General features: G+C 43.6%; 1 protein-coding gene across 1 annotated transcript in view; it reads right to left on the reverse strand.

The window, feature by feature from the left end:
- Window positions 1-4789: 4789 nt before the first annotated feature.
- Window positions 4790-15103, reverse strand: part of tmem132e (transmembrane protein 132E) — a 621750-nt gene continuing 611436 nt past the window's right edge. The window contains exon 9 of the mRNA XM_068008053.1: window positions 4790-8921. Within this exon, the coding sequence (XP_067864154.1) occupies window positions 7710-8921 (1212 nt within the window). The 3' untranslated portion in view covers window positions 4790-7709. The remainder of the gene's footprint in view (window positions 8922-15103) is intronic.

Here is a 15103-nt window from a genome sequence, read left to right on the forward strand (position 1 = left end):
AAACCATTCCCAGGAAAACAGGTGTCCTGAATCGTTTGGCACTGACAGGTCAGGCAGCAGTTCATTTAAAGGGCACAGAAATATAAAGGGAATGTTTTTAGGAATCTCTGAGCTTTTTTGGATCTTTATTTTTCTCTTAGCACTTATGTACTATGCGCCTTTGTGCCAATATTTCTATTTTGTTCTTGCCTCTTGCACCATTGCTGGCACCAACAGGTTTGCCAAGGGAATCCTTTTATTTGAGATGATTTAAAGAGGAAAACCTAAGAAGGGATGCCTGGTGGGTTAGGCTCCATGAGAGGTGCACTCATTGTTTTCTGCACATCTGCATTTGAAGGCAGAGGTGAACATACCTTATTTTAGCAGATGGCTGGTACATACGGAGGCTCCTATTTCCAAAGGAAGCTGGGACAGCAGACCTGATGGCAACACTGAGATATGTGAACGCCTGACTCCGAAGCACTCCAATCACAGAATCCCCTGTTTTCAGTGGTGAAAGAAAGTATTCCAGGATGACCAACAGCCAGCATAGCCTGGATGACCACACCCACCAAGATGCCATCAATCCTACCTGCAGGCTTCAGCATACCTACTTGTCAATAGCCAATGGAATAGTCTGCGCAACATCAGAATCAGCAAACATCCAACTGCAGATCAGTGACATCTGCTGCAAGGACATCCATAGTTACCATGCAGCATAGATTTGGCACATCCAGTGACAATAATGGTCAGCAGTAGTCTAAAAGTTAGTTCACCTCCTTGTTGACATGATACAATGCCAGCCTATGTGGATGGTCCTGTGGAGTGGAAAGCTTTATACTTCAGCGGTCATCAAACAGGGATCAGGTGACTGCTTGGTCACTCGCTGCAGACTTGTGTTTGCACCTTGGATTTCTTTTTTCTTCATTTTGCCTGCCCCTTTATCATTGCAACAGGCTGTCAATGGGTTGTGATGTCTTTTAAAGCTTTGCAAATGCTTTCAGAGTATTTGATCCCCTATTCCACTCCAACCATTAGTGTGCTCCCTAGGCTCATTCAAGTCTTGGCTCGGCCCTTTGAATCATTATGCAAATGAAATTAGCCTGGAAAATTGAATGCTATTTGTATTTTCCCATTCTGGTGGTACTTGCACCAGTTTTTAAGTAATTTAAAACTGACTTAAACTTGTAGATGAAATTTTACCTCAGTATTGGGCCCATGAGGCTTCATAGTATATACTTAAGCAACCCAAGCAGCCAAAATCTTGCATATTACTGAGTGTTTGGTCTTTTCAAAATATTTTTCAGATAACTGGGTAAATAGATGGTCTACTGTGCCTTATTTTTTCTAAACCATTCTGTTCTTTACTCAGAAGGGCATTAACTTTGTAATTTGGTTGGCCAAAACTCTCAGAAATACTTTACTAGGTATACACAAGACAGTTAAGCTATCATTTCTTCCCCATTCTTTCAGTAAGTTTTAAGTTTCTATATTTTATCAAAGAATTTGAACTCCAATTACAACAGATACCTTCGTCATTTGCACCTCAATGTTGTCTATTCCAGGGGCCTTACAATTTTTCAAACAGTAGATGGCAAACCTGACCTTGTCCATAAAACTTTTGGGGGATTCTTCACGATCCTTTCTTGTGGATGGAAACCATTTATGGATGGAATTGCATATCTTGGTTTGGTTATAATACAGGTCTTCAAATTACTTGCACCATCTGTCCTTTATCTCTTATCTGTTTTTAGTATTTATCCATCTTTTATTTTCATGGAATTAAGGCCAGAATCTTATGCTGAGAGGTCGGTTCTCGTCTGACACTTGATCATTAAACCAAGCTTTTTTTCCCTTTTATCTTTTGCTATACATCTTTGGTATTTGCAAGCTGAGCTTCCTTTTAGTCTTCCTGTGGCATCACAAAGCTCCAATAGAGCACACTGATCATCTAAGGTGAAATTTTGTCTCTTTTTGGCACTACTACTTTTGTGTCCTCATGAAATATTGACCATAAATAACTTGAATTTCACCAATGGTGTTAATATTATTAGAAATAATAACCTCCAAGAGCCAGTAAATAGAATTTATGAAGAAGGAAAACAATTTGGCTTAAACATAAATCCAGAGAAGATAAAAGTTTATCTCAACAGAAGTGGAAACGCTAAGTTGTGAAGAAAAGAATGACTAAAGAAATAAATTCATATAGCGAGGCAGAGCAATTTCAGGAGATGGAAGGTGAGTGATGCAGTCAAAAGATTGGCCACCACTTTCTCAAGTTGAGAATGTTATAGAAAGCGAAGGTTATCTCTTAGTAAATCAAACTCATAGTATATTAAACTTGATACTACCATAGGAACGTGAGTAAGCCATTGAGCCCCTCGAGTTTGTTTCGTCATTCAAATAGATCATCACTGATCTGTAGCTCAACTCTATTTACCCATCTTTGTTCCATATCTCTTGATACCCTTATCTAATAAAAATCTGTCAATTTCAATTGACCTAGCATCCACAGCCTTTTGCTGGAGTGAATTTCCACATTTCCACTACTTTTTCTGTTACAAATAGCTTCCTAATTTTATTTTGCTGTATGGTAGTGAAGAATGGTGCCTCAGGGCAGAAGAAGAACCAAAATTATTAGTGGCAGAAATGGCTCGTCTGATCTGCATTCTAAGCATTCCTGGATTCTAGAGAATTAGAAATGGCACAATATGAAAGGAACTTGGACTGAGCAAAATGATAAAGGACTAGATCACTGAAAGACCACGTAGTTGGTTTGGACAAGTAAAGAGAATGATTGATGATAGATTAGCAAAGACTGTTACGCATTCTTATATGAAAGGAGCAAGATCAACATAAGGAGAACAAAAATGCTTATTAGATTGTATTAAGGATGATATCAGGACTAAAACTTAGTTTCATGTTAGAAGTACACTTTACATCTGATACAAGGAGTTGGTGTAATTTTACTCTTGACCCATCCACTGATTTGATAACAACATCATGCAGCCTCATCATTGGTTTGTGTTTTGAAAGCTGATGGAAGATTTTCAATTTAACTTAAACCTTGTAAGTTGTGTGGAAGAATTGCCTGTAGTGGTTCTTGATCCCTAATGCTGCAAACAGATATCCCAACTGCAGTGCTGCATACAGGATACTATATAGAATCATAGAAGTTACAACATGGAAACAGGCCCTTCGGCCCAACATGTCCATGTCGCCCAGTTTATACCACTAAGCTAGTCCCAATTTCCTGCACTTGGCCCATATCCCTCTATACCCATCTTACTCATGTAACTGTCCAAATGCTTTTTAAAAGACAAAATTGTACCCGCCTCTACTACTGCCTCTGGCAGCTCGTTCCAGACACTCACCACCCTTTGAGTGAAAAAATTGCCCCTCTGGACCCTTTTGTATCTCTCCCCTCTCACCTTAAATCTATGCCCCCTCATTATAGACTCCCCTACCTTTGGGAAAAGATTTTGACTATCGACCTTATCTATGCCCCTCATTATTTTATAGACTTCTATAAGATCACCCCTTAACCTCCTACTCTCCAGGGAAAAAAGTCCCAGTCTGTCTAACCTCTCCCTATAAGTCAAACCATCAAGTCCCGGTAGCATCCTAGTAAATCTTTTCTGCACTCTTTCTAGTTTAATAATATCCTTTCTATAATAGGGTGACCAGAACTGTACACAGAACTCCAAGTGTGGCCTCACCAATGCCCTGTACAACTTCAACAAGACATCCCAACTCCTGCATTCAATGTTCTGACCAATGAAACCAAGCATATAGGCTAATGAGGCAATGCATTCAACAGGTTGACCTGCAACAAGAATGGGAGATGTTGACAGAAATGGTTCAGGATCCTGTGAGCTAGATGAGGAGGCTTGTGGGGTATATAATGGGTAACTGAATATTCATTGGGTAACTATGGAAAAGAAGAATTTAACCAAGAGTGTAACTTAAGAGTGATGAGGTTTTGAAAAACTTGAATAGAATGTATGCACCCTTATGAATTGGGCAAGCATGCAGTACAGAGTATCTAGTTATACCACTTGTAAAAATGTAAAAAAAGAACATTCTTTTAGTGAGGACTATGCATGGAATACCTTAATATTCTCCATAGTTGACAGTGCCGCTACTCATTAGAGACACAATGAACGACTCAAAGTGCAGCTTAATCCTACACTGAATCATGTTGTGCAGGATAAGTATAGCAGAGGCTGGTCTCTCTCAGCAGAAGGAGATGGAAAATTGGATGGGGAATCTCCATTGGGTTATTTTCAGACACTTCCTGGCATTCTATTGTGCAGCAGATGGAGGCTAGAATACCTGTCCCTTCTTCTTGGACATAAGGGATCCATGTGCCAGAAGGTAGGAAATGGATACTCTTATAGGAAGGTACAAGCTCAAAAAAATATCAGTGAATCCCGATTCTGCACCCAAGATCTACACATGCACTTTTCAGTAGGATCAATGGACAGTAATCGGGAGCAGGAGCCTTGGCTCATTTTCCCCTCTGTAGGCACTCTGAGGACAATTGTAGCAACAGTTAGCCTTTGTTAGCCAGGGTGCTATGATGCTGTATCAGGTAAACAGAAACTGTACTTCTCAGTAGTTTGGTTTGGATGATTTCCACATGTATCAGATACCAGCTGACCAAGAAATAAAACCCTCCCTTCCAGCGATCTGATCTCTGTGAGGCTCAGCCTTGCTGGTTCTCTTGCCATGTTCTGAGTTCAGTGACATCACACTCACAAACACACAACAAAATAACCCAAGATTGTGATATAAACCTAAAAATTACTTTGATGACATTAAAGGGTGAATGTTTAATGTAATTTTATCAGAGGCATCAATCCATGTAAAACACGATAATGTCATATGAATGCATGAAATGTTTGTTCACTAATATCAGCAATAGTAATTTCTGGCTGTAGATTTCCATTCCAACTTTATTATTTTTCCTTACAATTCTAAACTTCAATCCTACTACCTCAGTCACCATGGGTGAAGATATCCTCTGTGCACTCGTTGCAGAAAAATCATAAACCAATCCTTTATAAACACGTTAATGATTTTGCTCCCCATAGTCTCAACAATGATTAACTGAACTATATATTGTGTGCTATTATACAAACCTTGAAATTTTACAATCTCAAGAACAACAATAATAACTTGGAATTTGCTTTTAATGTAGCAAAACCTCCCAAGGCGCTTTACAGAGGAAAGAGGCGGACGATTTAGTAAAGTCAGCCAAAGGCACAGTCAAAAAGCTAGGTTTTCTGGAAGTTTATAAGGGCAGAGAGGGAAGTAGCAAGGTGGCAAAATTTTGGGAGTGAGTCACAGAGGGTGAGGCCAAGACAGCAGGGAACTCTGCCACCAAGTGAGGAATGCAGGAGGGTGGGAGTGGTCACAGGAGCCCAGAGTCAGAGGACCGTGTCTAGAGAACACATCTGCAGCACACTATGCTGTACTCCATTTTTCATAATTTGTACCATTTCTGAGGCAGAATTGTCAGAACACCAATCTTGTCTTTGTTACAAAATCTTTGAAATGCCTTTTTCAATACAACTTCAGGATAACTGCCCAAGGACTAAAATCATACTTTTACTCCAATAGTGGACATAAATAATGTTTTAAAATGAACCTGGCTGTAGGAATATCATTGGATAACTGATAAGAAGGCATGCATTTACTATGCATTTTAAGCCATAAGGATGTACCAAGTCCTAAAACTGACAGGACAGCATGATAATCGAGATACAGCCTTTTGCACTTCATTCATGCTGTTAAGTTACTCTAAGCTCTGTGTGTTTATCTGGTACTTACTACGTAGATTTTTAAATGGCGGAGGCCAGGGTTTTCTGCTTGTGAGTTTGCCAACCGCAGGTTTTTCCGCATTCATTTTAATGGACAGGAAGATTGTGAGATGCCCAGCACAGAGACACAAAACTCTGGCAGGTGGATCACATTTTTTTGTGCAGTTTATGATGTAATGAATAAAACCATTACCAGACTGTGCAGTGTTTACTGAGGGTGCAAACTTACTTCAACAATCAGGAATATTGGTTCATAAATTGGATGTCGTGCACTCAAAGGCACAGTGACAACAGCAAGACTGAGCAAGGAGTTGCATTAACTAGGAGTTTCGTTAATAGTTGGTGTGTGTGTGGGGGATCGATTTAATGATATAGAAATCTATATATAACAAACAGTAAGCATGAAATAAACCTAACTCACCTCCACACCATGGCGATCTACAGTTTTTTAGACTTTTGCTAAACTCCTGTTGCTCACACCAAAGGAGATTTAAAATTAGTAGGTGCACAGTGGAGACATTTTATTCCATTTGTCCTGATAATCCTTGATACATTCAAATTTCGCACTAGACCTAGTGGATTAGTCAACACATTCTATTGGCTTACAGCTCACACTGGTGCCTCCAGATTAGTTGTTTTTAGAGCTCCACTGATTAGCACCCCAAAGTTTAATGGCCAACTTGGGCCAAATTTTCCTTCACTTATTTACAAAGGCCAATGGCACTTGGGGGCTATTTTTCAGTCAATGCCTCATGCTGATTTGCTGGTTTCCCTAACAACATATGAAGAATCCTTCCAGAAGTCTTAATTTTTAGACTGCCCTTATCACCATTGTTTTGCGGATAAAATCACAGGTTCCCAATTCCTACAAATTAAGAATTTTTGATTGACAAATGAACACAATTGATTCCTACTGTGGTAGATTAAGAAAGCTCGTATATATGAACATTTCTGCTCCTGCATTTCCAACAAATTGCATTGTAAATATGCATATTAAATTAAAATGAATATGTAATGAGGCCAATGACGAGATGTACTGTTTGTAGATTGCTGCTGTCACAGTTCACTGAGAGCTATAAAACATAATTTGTTTTCCAAACACACAGAAACCTATCCTTTTCATCACTTTGATTAATTAGCTTTCCTACTAACCAGCAGTAACTGCAATCAGTGGCGTGCACTTGCTTAAAAAGCTTCCGTCACTGCAAATAAATGGAACCTAAACTTGAATGAAACTTTAGTCCTTAAGATACAGAACTGTCCGTGGACTCAAAGTGCGATTAAAACATTATTTAAAAGTCATTATTTGCCACTTCGTTTCACTACCAGTTTTGTCTTAAGCAATCAGCTTGGTTCAGTGGCAAACCTACTTGGTATGGGTTTTACCACATTTGTTCTATCAGCCACAAGTTTTGTTTTACACTCTTTTAAACCAATCCCTCACTGTGCATTGCATGTGATTTGCTGCAGTCTGCAGCCAATTGGAGTCTAAGTTGAAAATACAGCATTTTCACAAGTGATGCCAATGCTGCCTCATTTTACTGTCACTTACACAAAGCGATTCCAGCATGCTTTCTTTGACTAATGGCAAACACTATGCCTCTGTGTTATACCAGTCATTTTTGGGTCAATATAAGAGATTCTGTCTCCCGTAAGCTGTATTTGTTAATACTATTTTCAGTAGAGTATAATCTTTGCAAAAGGGTTGGTCAGCTTCTCACTGCAAATCCATTATGTTTAATGCGGCCTTATCAGTGGCCAATTGACCACAAGCATTATGTTATAGTGCTTTTCTATTCAGCGGAACTCCACACATCGCAGCCTCCTTCCTTGGGCCAAACAAAAACTGTACATGTGACAAACTTCTGGTAAATATAAAAGCAGCAAAAGAAAAGCAGCAGCAGCCTAGGCAATCTCCTGTATTCTCTGAATGTAGCTGTGTAGTTCCTCTGGGTCTCTGAGCCCCATATCCTGGCAGACCCACTCAATGTCTTCCTCATCGGCTATTGGGATGCAGTTGTAGGCCAGGCCCAGCTCCTCTGATGGCAGTGTGGTGAAAGTGGTAAACTTGACTCTCTTGCGTTTGGAGGTGGGTGAGTGCAGTGGATCCTCGCTGTGTTCCCTTACTGAGCTCCCGGATGAACCATCTGCTCTGCTGTGCACTTGACTCTGCACACTTGTCTGTGAGCTGCCGCTACTCTGATGGTCACTGTGGCAGCAGGTCTGGATATTTTCCAAGGGGTTGCCAGGACTTTCAGGCTGGGGTGAGAGGTCAGCCTGGGTGCGAAGGGGTTGCCCGTTTCCTAGAAACACCCAGTGATGTGAATGGTCCATGCTGGCTTGGCCCTCTGGCGGAATACGTTTGTGCCTGTACTTGAGAACAAAGACAATGCAGTTTATTAGGAAAACCAGTATGGCGAGGCAGAAGACCCCTAATAGTGCATACATTCCAATTTCCAAGTCAGTCAGACCTCTTGGTGTTGGGGCATATCCATCATCAGGATCTGCAAGGTCCTTTGGCAGATCTGTGATATCAATGTCAAGAGGCATGCTGGGCATCCTTGTGTTATCATAGTGCACTCCACTATCCTGCATACCATCAGTGCCCCTGCCTGGTTCCACCCTTGAGTCAGTCCTTTCTTCCACAGCTGACTTTACTGTTGTGCTGACCTTTCGTACAGCACTCTCCTCACGGTCACCAGCTGAGGATGAAGTATCTGGCATCAAATCAAATTGACCCTTCTCTTTCGGTTTATGTCCAAATGGATTGCCTTCAAATCTGCCTCCATCAGGTGCATAATCCACACCAGTATTTTCTAGGTCTTCTTCTGAATCATCGTCAGACCCAAAGCGAACCTTCACGTTGACCAATGTTACGAACAGCACACTCTTGCGGTTGGTCTTTTTACACGGTTCACAGATCCCCAGTTCCACCTTGATAAATTCACCTGACCCTTCACCTTCTGCTATTATCAGAGACCAAACAGAATCCTGGGTAGAAGAGACCACTTTATCGTTCAGTGTGCTAACTGTCAGGTTGTAGTCTTTAACATCATAAAGAGTCAGTGGTACTACTGTATTGTCACTGTAGAAAATCCACGTGCTCAGGATACCTTCCTATTAAAAAAGAAACAAAAGTTATATTTAATAATTAACTGCATCACCTCTGAAATTGTCATTTGATCTGAGAGAGAAGACTTATGCCATTTCCTCTTTTCTCTCCTCCTCTTCTGAAAGCGCTAATTCTCATTGGAATACGTTTCCACAACGACCCCTATTCTCCAGTACTTTGCTGCCCATCTTCACGACTGACCTTAAATAGTTAGTGTTGGCAGGCTACTCTACCACAGAGGGGATTACAGCCATTCTTACCTGACAATCACACAGGGGCCGAGAAATTGGAGTAGCGCCGGACACGGATACCAAACTGGAACATGCACCCAAAGGTGTCACTGTGGAAGTCAACAGGGTGTCTTGATAGCTTGCCGGTCAAGGCCAGTTCGGCCAGCTGGTAGGTCCTGGAGGGGAGAGGCGAACTGGGGAGGGCAAGCTCGGGCTGGCAGTGGCCTGCAGAATTTTTGTGGAGCCAGGGGGAGCACGATTTGTCTTTTTTTGCACAAATCTTTTTGTTTTAACTGTTCATGCATAACAAAATGCATTTAGCTGTCTAATAGGTAATCGCATTGACTGAATTCATGGGCAGATGAAATGACACTAAATATGAGTTTTATACAAGAAAAGCTAGGTTGTTTTGAAAATCAAAATGATCACAGGAACAGAATGGGTTCCTTAATCAATGATTGCATTAAGTGTCTTCTTCTTTTATTGTAAAAAGCTGGGATTTAAGATTTTGAGCTGGCTTCCAGCTTATCAACGGAAGCAAATAACTCTTTAAACACAAAAAGTTGGTCATTTAGCTCTGTGCTCTAAAGTGGGTTTCCTCTGAGTATCTATTAAATTCTAAAACTACTTAAAATATGATGAGGCAGAAAGTTTTCAATTCATTTAGTGAATATTATTAGCAGAAGGCTTTTGTGCTTCTGCTTTATTTGCATTTCCCATTATAATATTCAACAGGCCCGAATAATTTCACAGAATATCGTTTTAGAAGATATGCAATAGGAATAAGGTTCATATGCAATAAGCTGAAGACTGAATTGTGTTGTCAAACATTTGTCTTGATAAGAGCTGTACGCTTTATCATTGCAAACCCTTTTCATACCTCCAATACAGCAGAATTTGGCTCAGGGTCAGTGAAAAAGACACTCGGATTCCTTTACTGCATAGTTTTTATGGAAATCCTGATTTGTGCTTCAGCTGGTATTTTTGAAAAGCATTTTTTCATCCTTGCAGCAACACATATGCAATGTGTTGAAAGGTTGAAAATAAGGCTGCAACTTAGAGCAAGAATACAGTTTTCTGAAAACTAACAATCAGCTGCTTTTGCCAATATTGCTGCTTTTGCTTATCCAATGTGCTGTGACCATGGCGCACTATCCCTTCTCAATCTGTCTCCAGCCTTTGACACCATCCTCCTCCGACACCTCTCCTCTGTTGTCCAGCTGAATGATCTATCCAGTTATAGCCAGAGAATCTCCTGCAATGGCTTCTCTTCCCGCCTCTGCACCGTTACATCTGGAGTCCCCCAAAGATTTATCCTTGGCCCTCTCTTATTTCTCATCTACATGCTGTCCCTCGGCGACATCATCTGAAAATACGACGTCAGGTTCCACATGTACTCTGACGACACCCAGCTCTACCTCACCACCACCTCTCTCAATCCCTCCACTGCCTCTGTGTTGTCAGCCTGCATGTCTGACATCCAGTCCTGGATGAGCCAAAATTTCCTCCAATTAAACAATGGGAAGACTGAACCCATTGTCTTCGGCCCACACTACAAACTCTGTTTCCTAGCTGCCGATTCCATCACCCTCTCTGGCCACTATCTCAGTCTGAACCAGATTGTTCACAACCCCAGCGTCTTATTAAACCCTGAGATGAGCTTCCGACCCCATATCCTCTCCATCACAAAGACCACCTAATTCCACCTCTGTAATACTGCCTGACTCTGTCTAACTGCTGCTGAAATCCTCAACCACGCTTTTGTTACCCCCAGATTCGACTATTCCAATACTCCCCTTGCTGGCCTCTCAGCTTCCAACCGCCATAAACTTAAGCTTGTCCTAACTCTCACTAAGTCCCATTCATTCATCGGTGCTCGCTGACCTACATTGGCTCCCGATCCAGCAACGCCTCAATTTTAAAATTCTCACCCTTGTGTTCAGATCCCTCCATGACCTCTGCCCTCTCTATCTCTGCAACCTCTTTCAGCCCTACAACCCTCCGAGCACACTGCATTCCTCCAATTCTGGCCTCTTGTGCATCCCCACTTTCTTCGTCCTACCATTGGCTGCCATGCCTTCAGCCGTCTAGGCTCTAAGCTCTCTAATTCCTTCCATAAACCTCTCTGCCTCTCTTTCCTCCTTTAAGATGCTCCTTAAAACCTACATCTTTGACCAAGCTTTATATATGAGCTATATAGAAGGTAGGTGGTTTGATGGGGATAGTAGTACAAGTCATGGAATTTGCTGGAATTTGCTTGATTGTCTCCAGGGGTTGGAGAGAATTTCACAAGAGTTTTTTTTCATAAATTGGCCGAAGGTGTTTTTTTCCTCTTTTTTTTGCCTTTCCTATTAGATTTTGTGGCTGCAGGAGGTGGGGGGGGGGAATTGATGGCATGTGGGGCTGGACAGGCTTTATGGACTGGCTGTTCTTTCCCTGACTTATTCCGTATGTTCAAAGATGGGAGAGAGAACCTCCGGAGGCATAGGCTAATTCCAGCAGCTAAAATAATTAACGGAAAGGTTGTTTTGTTCATTATTTCAAGCATATTACCAAAAGTTTCCCTAGAAAATTTACGCAGCGCATTCTGGGTATCGTATTTCCACAGCCGCAGGGTGAAAATTACAACTGCTGTGATGCTTCTCTCTCTCACATACAGAATGTGTGACCAGAAGCTGGATATCCCTGGCTGAGTTGAAGGTTAATTTTCTGAGGAGCCGTCATGTAAATTGAGTTGTTACATTTACTGGAAATGGTATAAATAAAATGTCTTGACCACTCATGATAATGTATGTTATGACTGCCCATGAGATATGAGGGGGAATCTTAATTCTCTGCGTCTGGCAGGAACCAGGGGACTTTTAATACTGATCCTCAAAGTGCCTTCTCCTCATAAAGGATGCTTACATCCAATTGATTTGAAACATTAACATATTCTAAATGTGAAAAATCAATAGGATATCATAGCACATTACTTGTAAACCACATGAAGTTACTGTGTAACTTTTAGTGAGATATAACTTTCTTTGTTTATATTTTTGTCATCTCAATTGTATTGGGGTCAGGACTTACAATACAAAATATTCCCCATATATCTTTGCATAAAAATGTAGGTTCTCAAACTGTGAAAGACTGAACAGCCTGGGGCTCTTTTCTCTAGAAAAAAGACCGAGAGGTGACCTGATAGAGATCTTCAAAATTATGAAGGGATTCGATAGGGTAAACATAGAGAAGATGGGGTAAATTGGATAAGGTCCGATACTGGCTGTGGGGGCTGTGGTGTGTGGTTAACCCGCACACCACAGCCCCCACAGAGGATGCAGCATGTGGAATTCATGCTGCATCCTCATTACCATGATTCCCACGTGCAGCCAGTGCTATCCGTGACATTGAGTGGCTGAACACACCTGCAGGCAGCCTGATATGGGGCGGGGCCAGCACTAGGTGAAGGCAGCCTGCACCTCTTAAAGGGGAGGTGCACTGTCAATGGAAGCAATGCAGGATGGCAGGCAGAATGGCTGGAGTGGCAAGACAGCGTGCCCCAAGGTTCCTTGACAGCACACACTGGAGGTCTTAATGGAGGGAGTGCAAGAACGGAGAGCCATCCTGTACCCGCAGGGTGGCAGGAGACCCTCCAGACACCAGCTGCGGAGGCAGTGAGAGGAAGTGGCAGGAGTATAGTACCATGCATGTGGATATAGTGCCAGAAAAAGTTCAATGATTTGACACAAGTGGTCAAGGTAAGTGAATGCAAGCGTCGAGTGGCACATCCTACCAACTGCAGCACTGCCCAACGCACAACAGCCCCCTCACCCACCCACCAATAAATGCTGCCCATCCGTACGCAACACTGCACTTCGGATACTGCACCTCACCCTTGCATAGTAGCACACTTGCAATCCACATACCCACCACTCACAGGTCACACACACTGGCAGCTATTCTACCATGAGAGGCACATCACCCAAACACATTGCACAACACTCACTGACACACTTCCCTCTATCTTGCAGGAGAAAGTGGCGCTTAACAGCCGGCAGACTGAAAGACCCGAGGGAGGACAGGCACCCTTACACGTCCTCATCCACCTGGAGGAGACCGTGCTGTGCATCATTGGGTGGAATTTTGCTGCGGCCATGGCCACTGGTGGCGCTGGAGGTCCTGACGAAGAGGGTCTCTGCATACCTAATCCTCCTCCTCGCTCCTCACAACTCGCTCATCCCACAATCTTTTCTGACGCACGTGCTGCAAATGGTGTCAGCACTCACTCCTATCCCCGTTCTTCAACTCAATCCATCTCCCTTTATCATTGCAGGTGCCCAAGAACTGGAGCCGGCAGCGTCCGAGATGGAGGAGGAGGAAGACAGTGAAAATGAAGCCACATGGTCACTTGATCTGACACTCGCATCCACCAGCTCAGATACTGACACTGCGCGTACTGTAGAGGCTAGACTAGAGGAGGGATCTGCAAGTGGTGAGACACCGGGCACAAGTACGCAGGAGCCGGGGGAATGGATAGCACCGTGCCAGCTCGCCAGAGGGCGAGGTTGCACAATGGTTCTGCTGCCGAGGCATCAGATGACTGCGAAGGGCCAGGCTACACAAGATGGCTGATGGACGTACACAGCCAAATGCTTGGTGCACTGGAAAGCCTGCCAGAAAGCCTGCACACAATGTCAAGGGGCATGGAGGAGTCCACCTCGAGCTCGGCATAGGGCTTTGTGCAGAGCTTGGAGCCCATCCTCACCCACATGGAACGGGTGGTCACCTCCATCTGGACACTTGTGTAACCCACCGTGATGCAGCATCTGATGGCCGATGTCGCGGCTTCCATTGCAGCAGAAACCGATATCATCAAAGGTCTGCACACTTCAGCTGAAGCTCAGACTGATGCTATGGCAGCCGGGCCCTCTAGGCCCAGAGCTGCTCGAGGTCGATCTCCAAGGCCATCTGCGCACTCCTCAATTGAAGGCCAGCAGACTTCCATCACCCATGCTCCAGCTACTGGGGATGCACCTCGTAGGAGCACTAGGAAAGGCAAAGGCACACGAACGACAGTCACTGAGGGAATGCACAAGGGTGAATAGTCTAATGTTTGATACTACAGTTAATGTGTTTCGTTATAAATTTGGATTTGAGGTCGCAGTTGGTGGTGGTTTTTACTTATGCGAAGTGCTGCGGGAGGAGGCAACGTGTAATTATACGGAGGATGATGTGATGGTCACGAGGGAGAGGACAGATGGGGAGTGTTGGACTGTTGTTGACTAGGGAGGTGTCGTTGAGGTTAGTGATATCGCTTACGAATAAGGTGAGCATGCAGAGCCCTGGCAGACAGGGCCTGTGCACTTTGTTGCCTCCCTGCGTCTTCCTCCACCGTCTCCTCCACTTCCTCCTCCGTCTCCTCCTCCTCCTCTGGCTCAGGCTCTTGGCGGATAGGCGGTGGCAAAGGTTGTTCCCTCGTAAGGGCGAGGTTGTGCAGCTGCAGCATATGACAACGAATCTTGACACCCACTCAGCTGAGTACTGCAGGGCTCCACCAGAACGGACCAGGCAGTGGAAGCGCTGTTTTAGGGGGCCTACGGTGTGTTCGACGACGTTCGGTGTGGCTGCATGGCTCTCGTTGTATGCCTGCTCTGCACGTGTGCGTGCATGCCTGACCGGGATCATAAGCCACCTCATGAGGGGGATAGCCCTTGTCATCCAGTAGCCAGCCTTTGACTTGCCGAGCCGGTGCAAGGATAGTTGGGACATTGGGCTGCCGCTTAATGAAGGCGCCGTGGCTGCTGCCAGGGTACTGGGTATTGGCCTGTTTGATGCGCTGCGTGTGGTCGTACACCAGCTGCGCATTGAGGTAATGGAACCCCTTTCTGTTCATAAAGATGGCTGAGTTGAGATGTGGAGTCAATGGCACTCTGCACCATGGGGAAGCCTGCAATGCAAGCAAACCTTCGTGCTCA

The sequence above is a fragment of the Heptranchias perlo genome, chromosome 28 (genome assembly GCF_035084215.1).
Source record: "Heptranchias perlo isolate sHepPer1 chromosome 28, sHepPer1.hap1, whole genome shotgun sequence".
In the NCBI taxonomy this organism is placed as follows: domain Eukaryota; kingdom Metazoa; phylum Chordata; class Chondrichthyes; order Hexanchiformes; family Hexanchidae; genus Heptranchias; species Heptranchias perlo.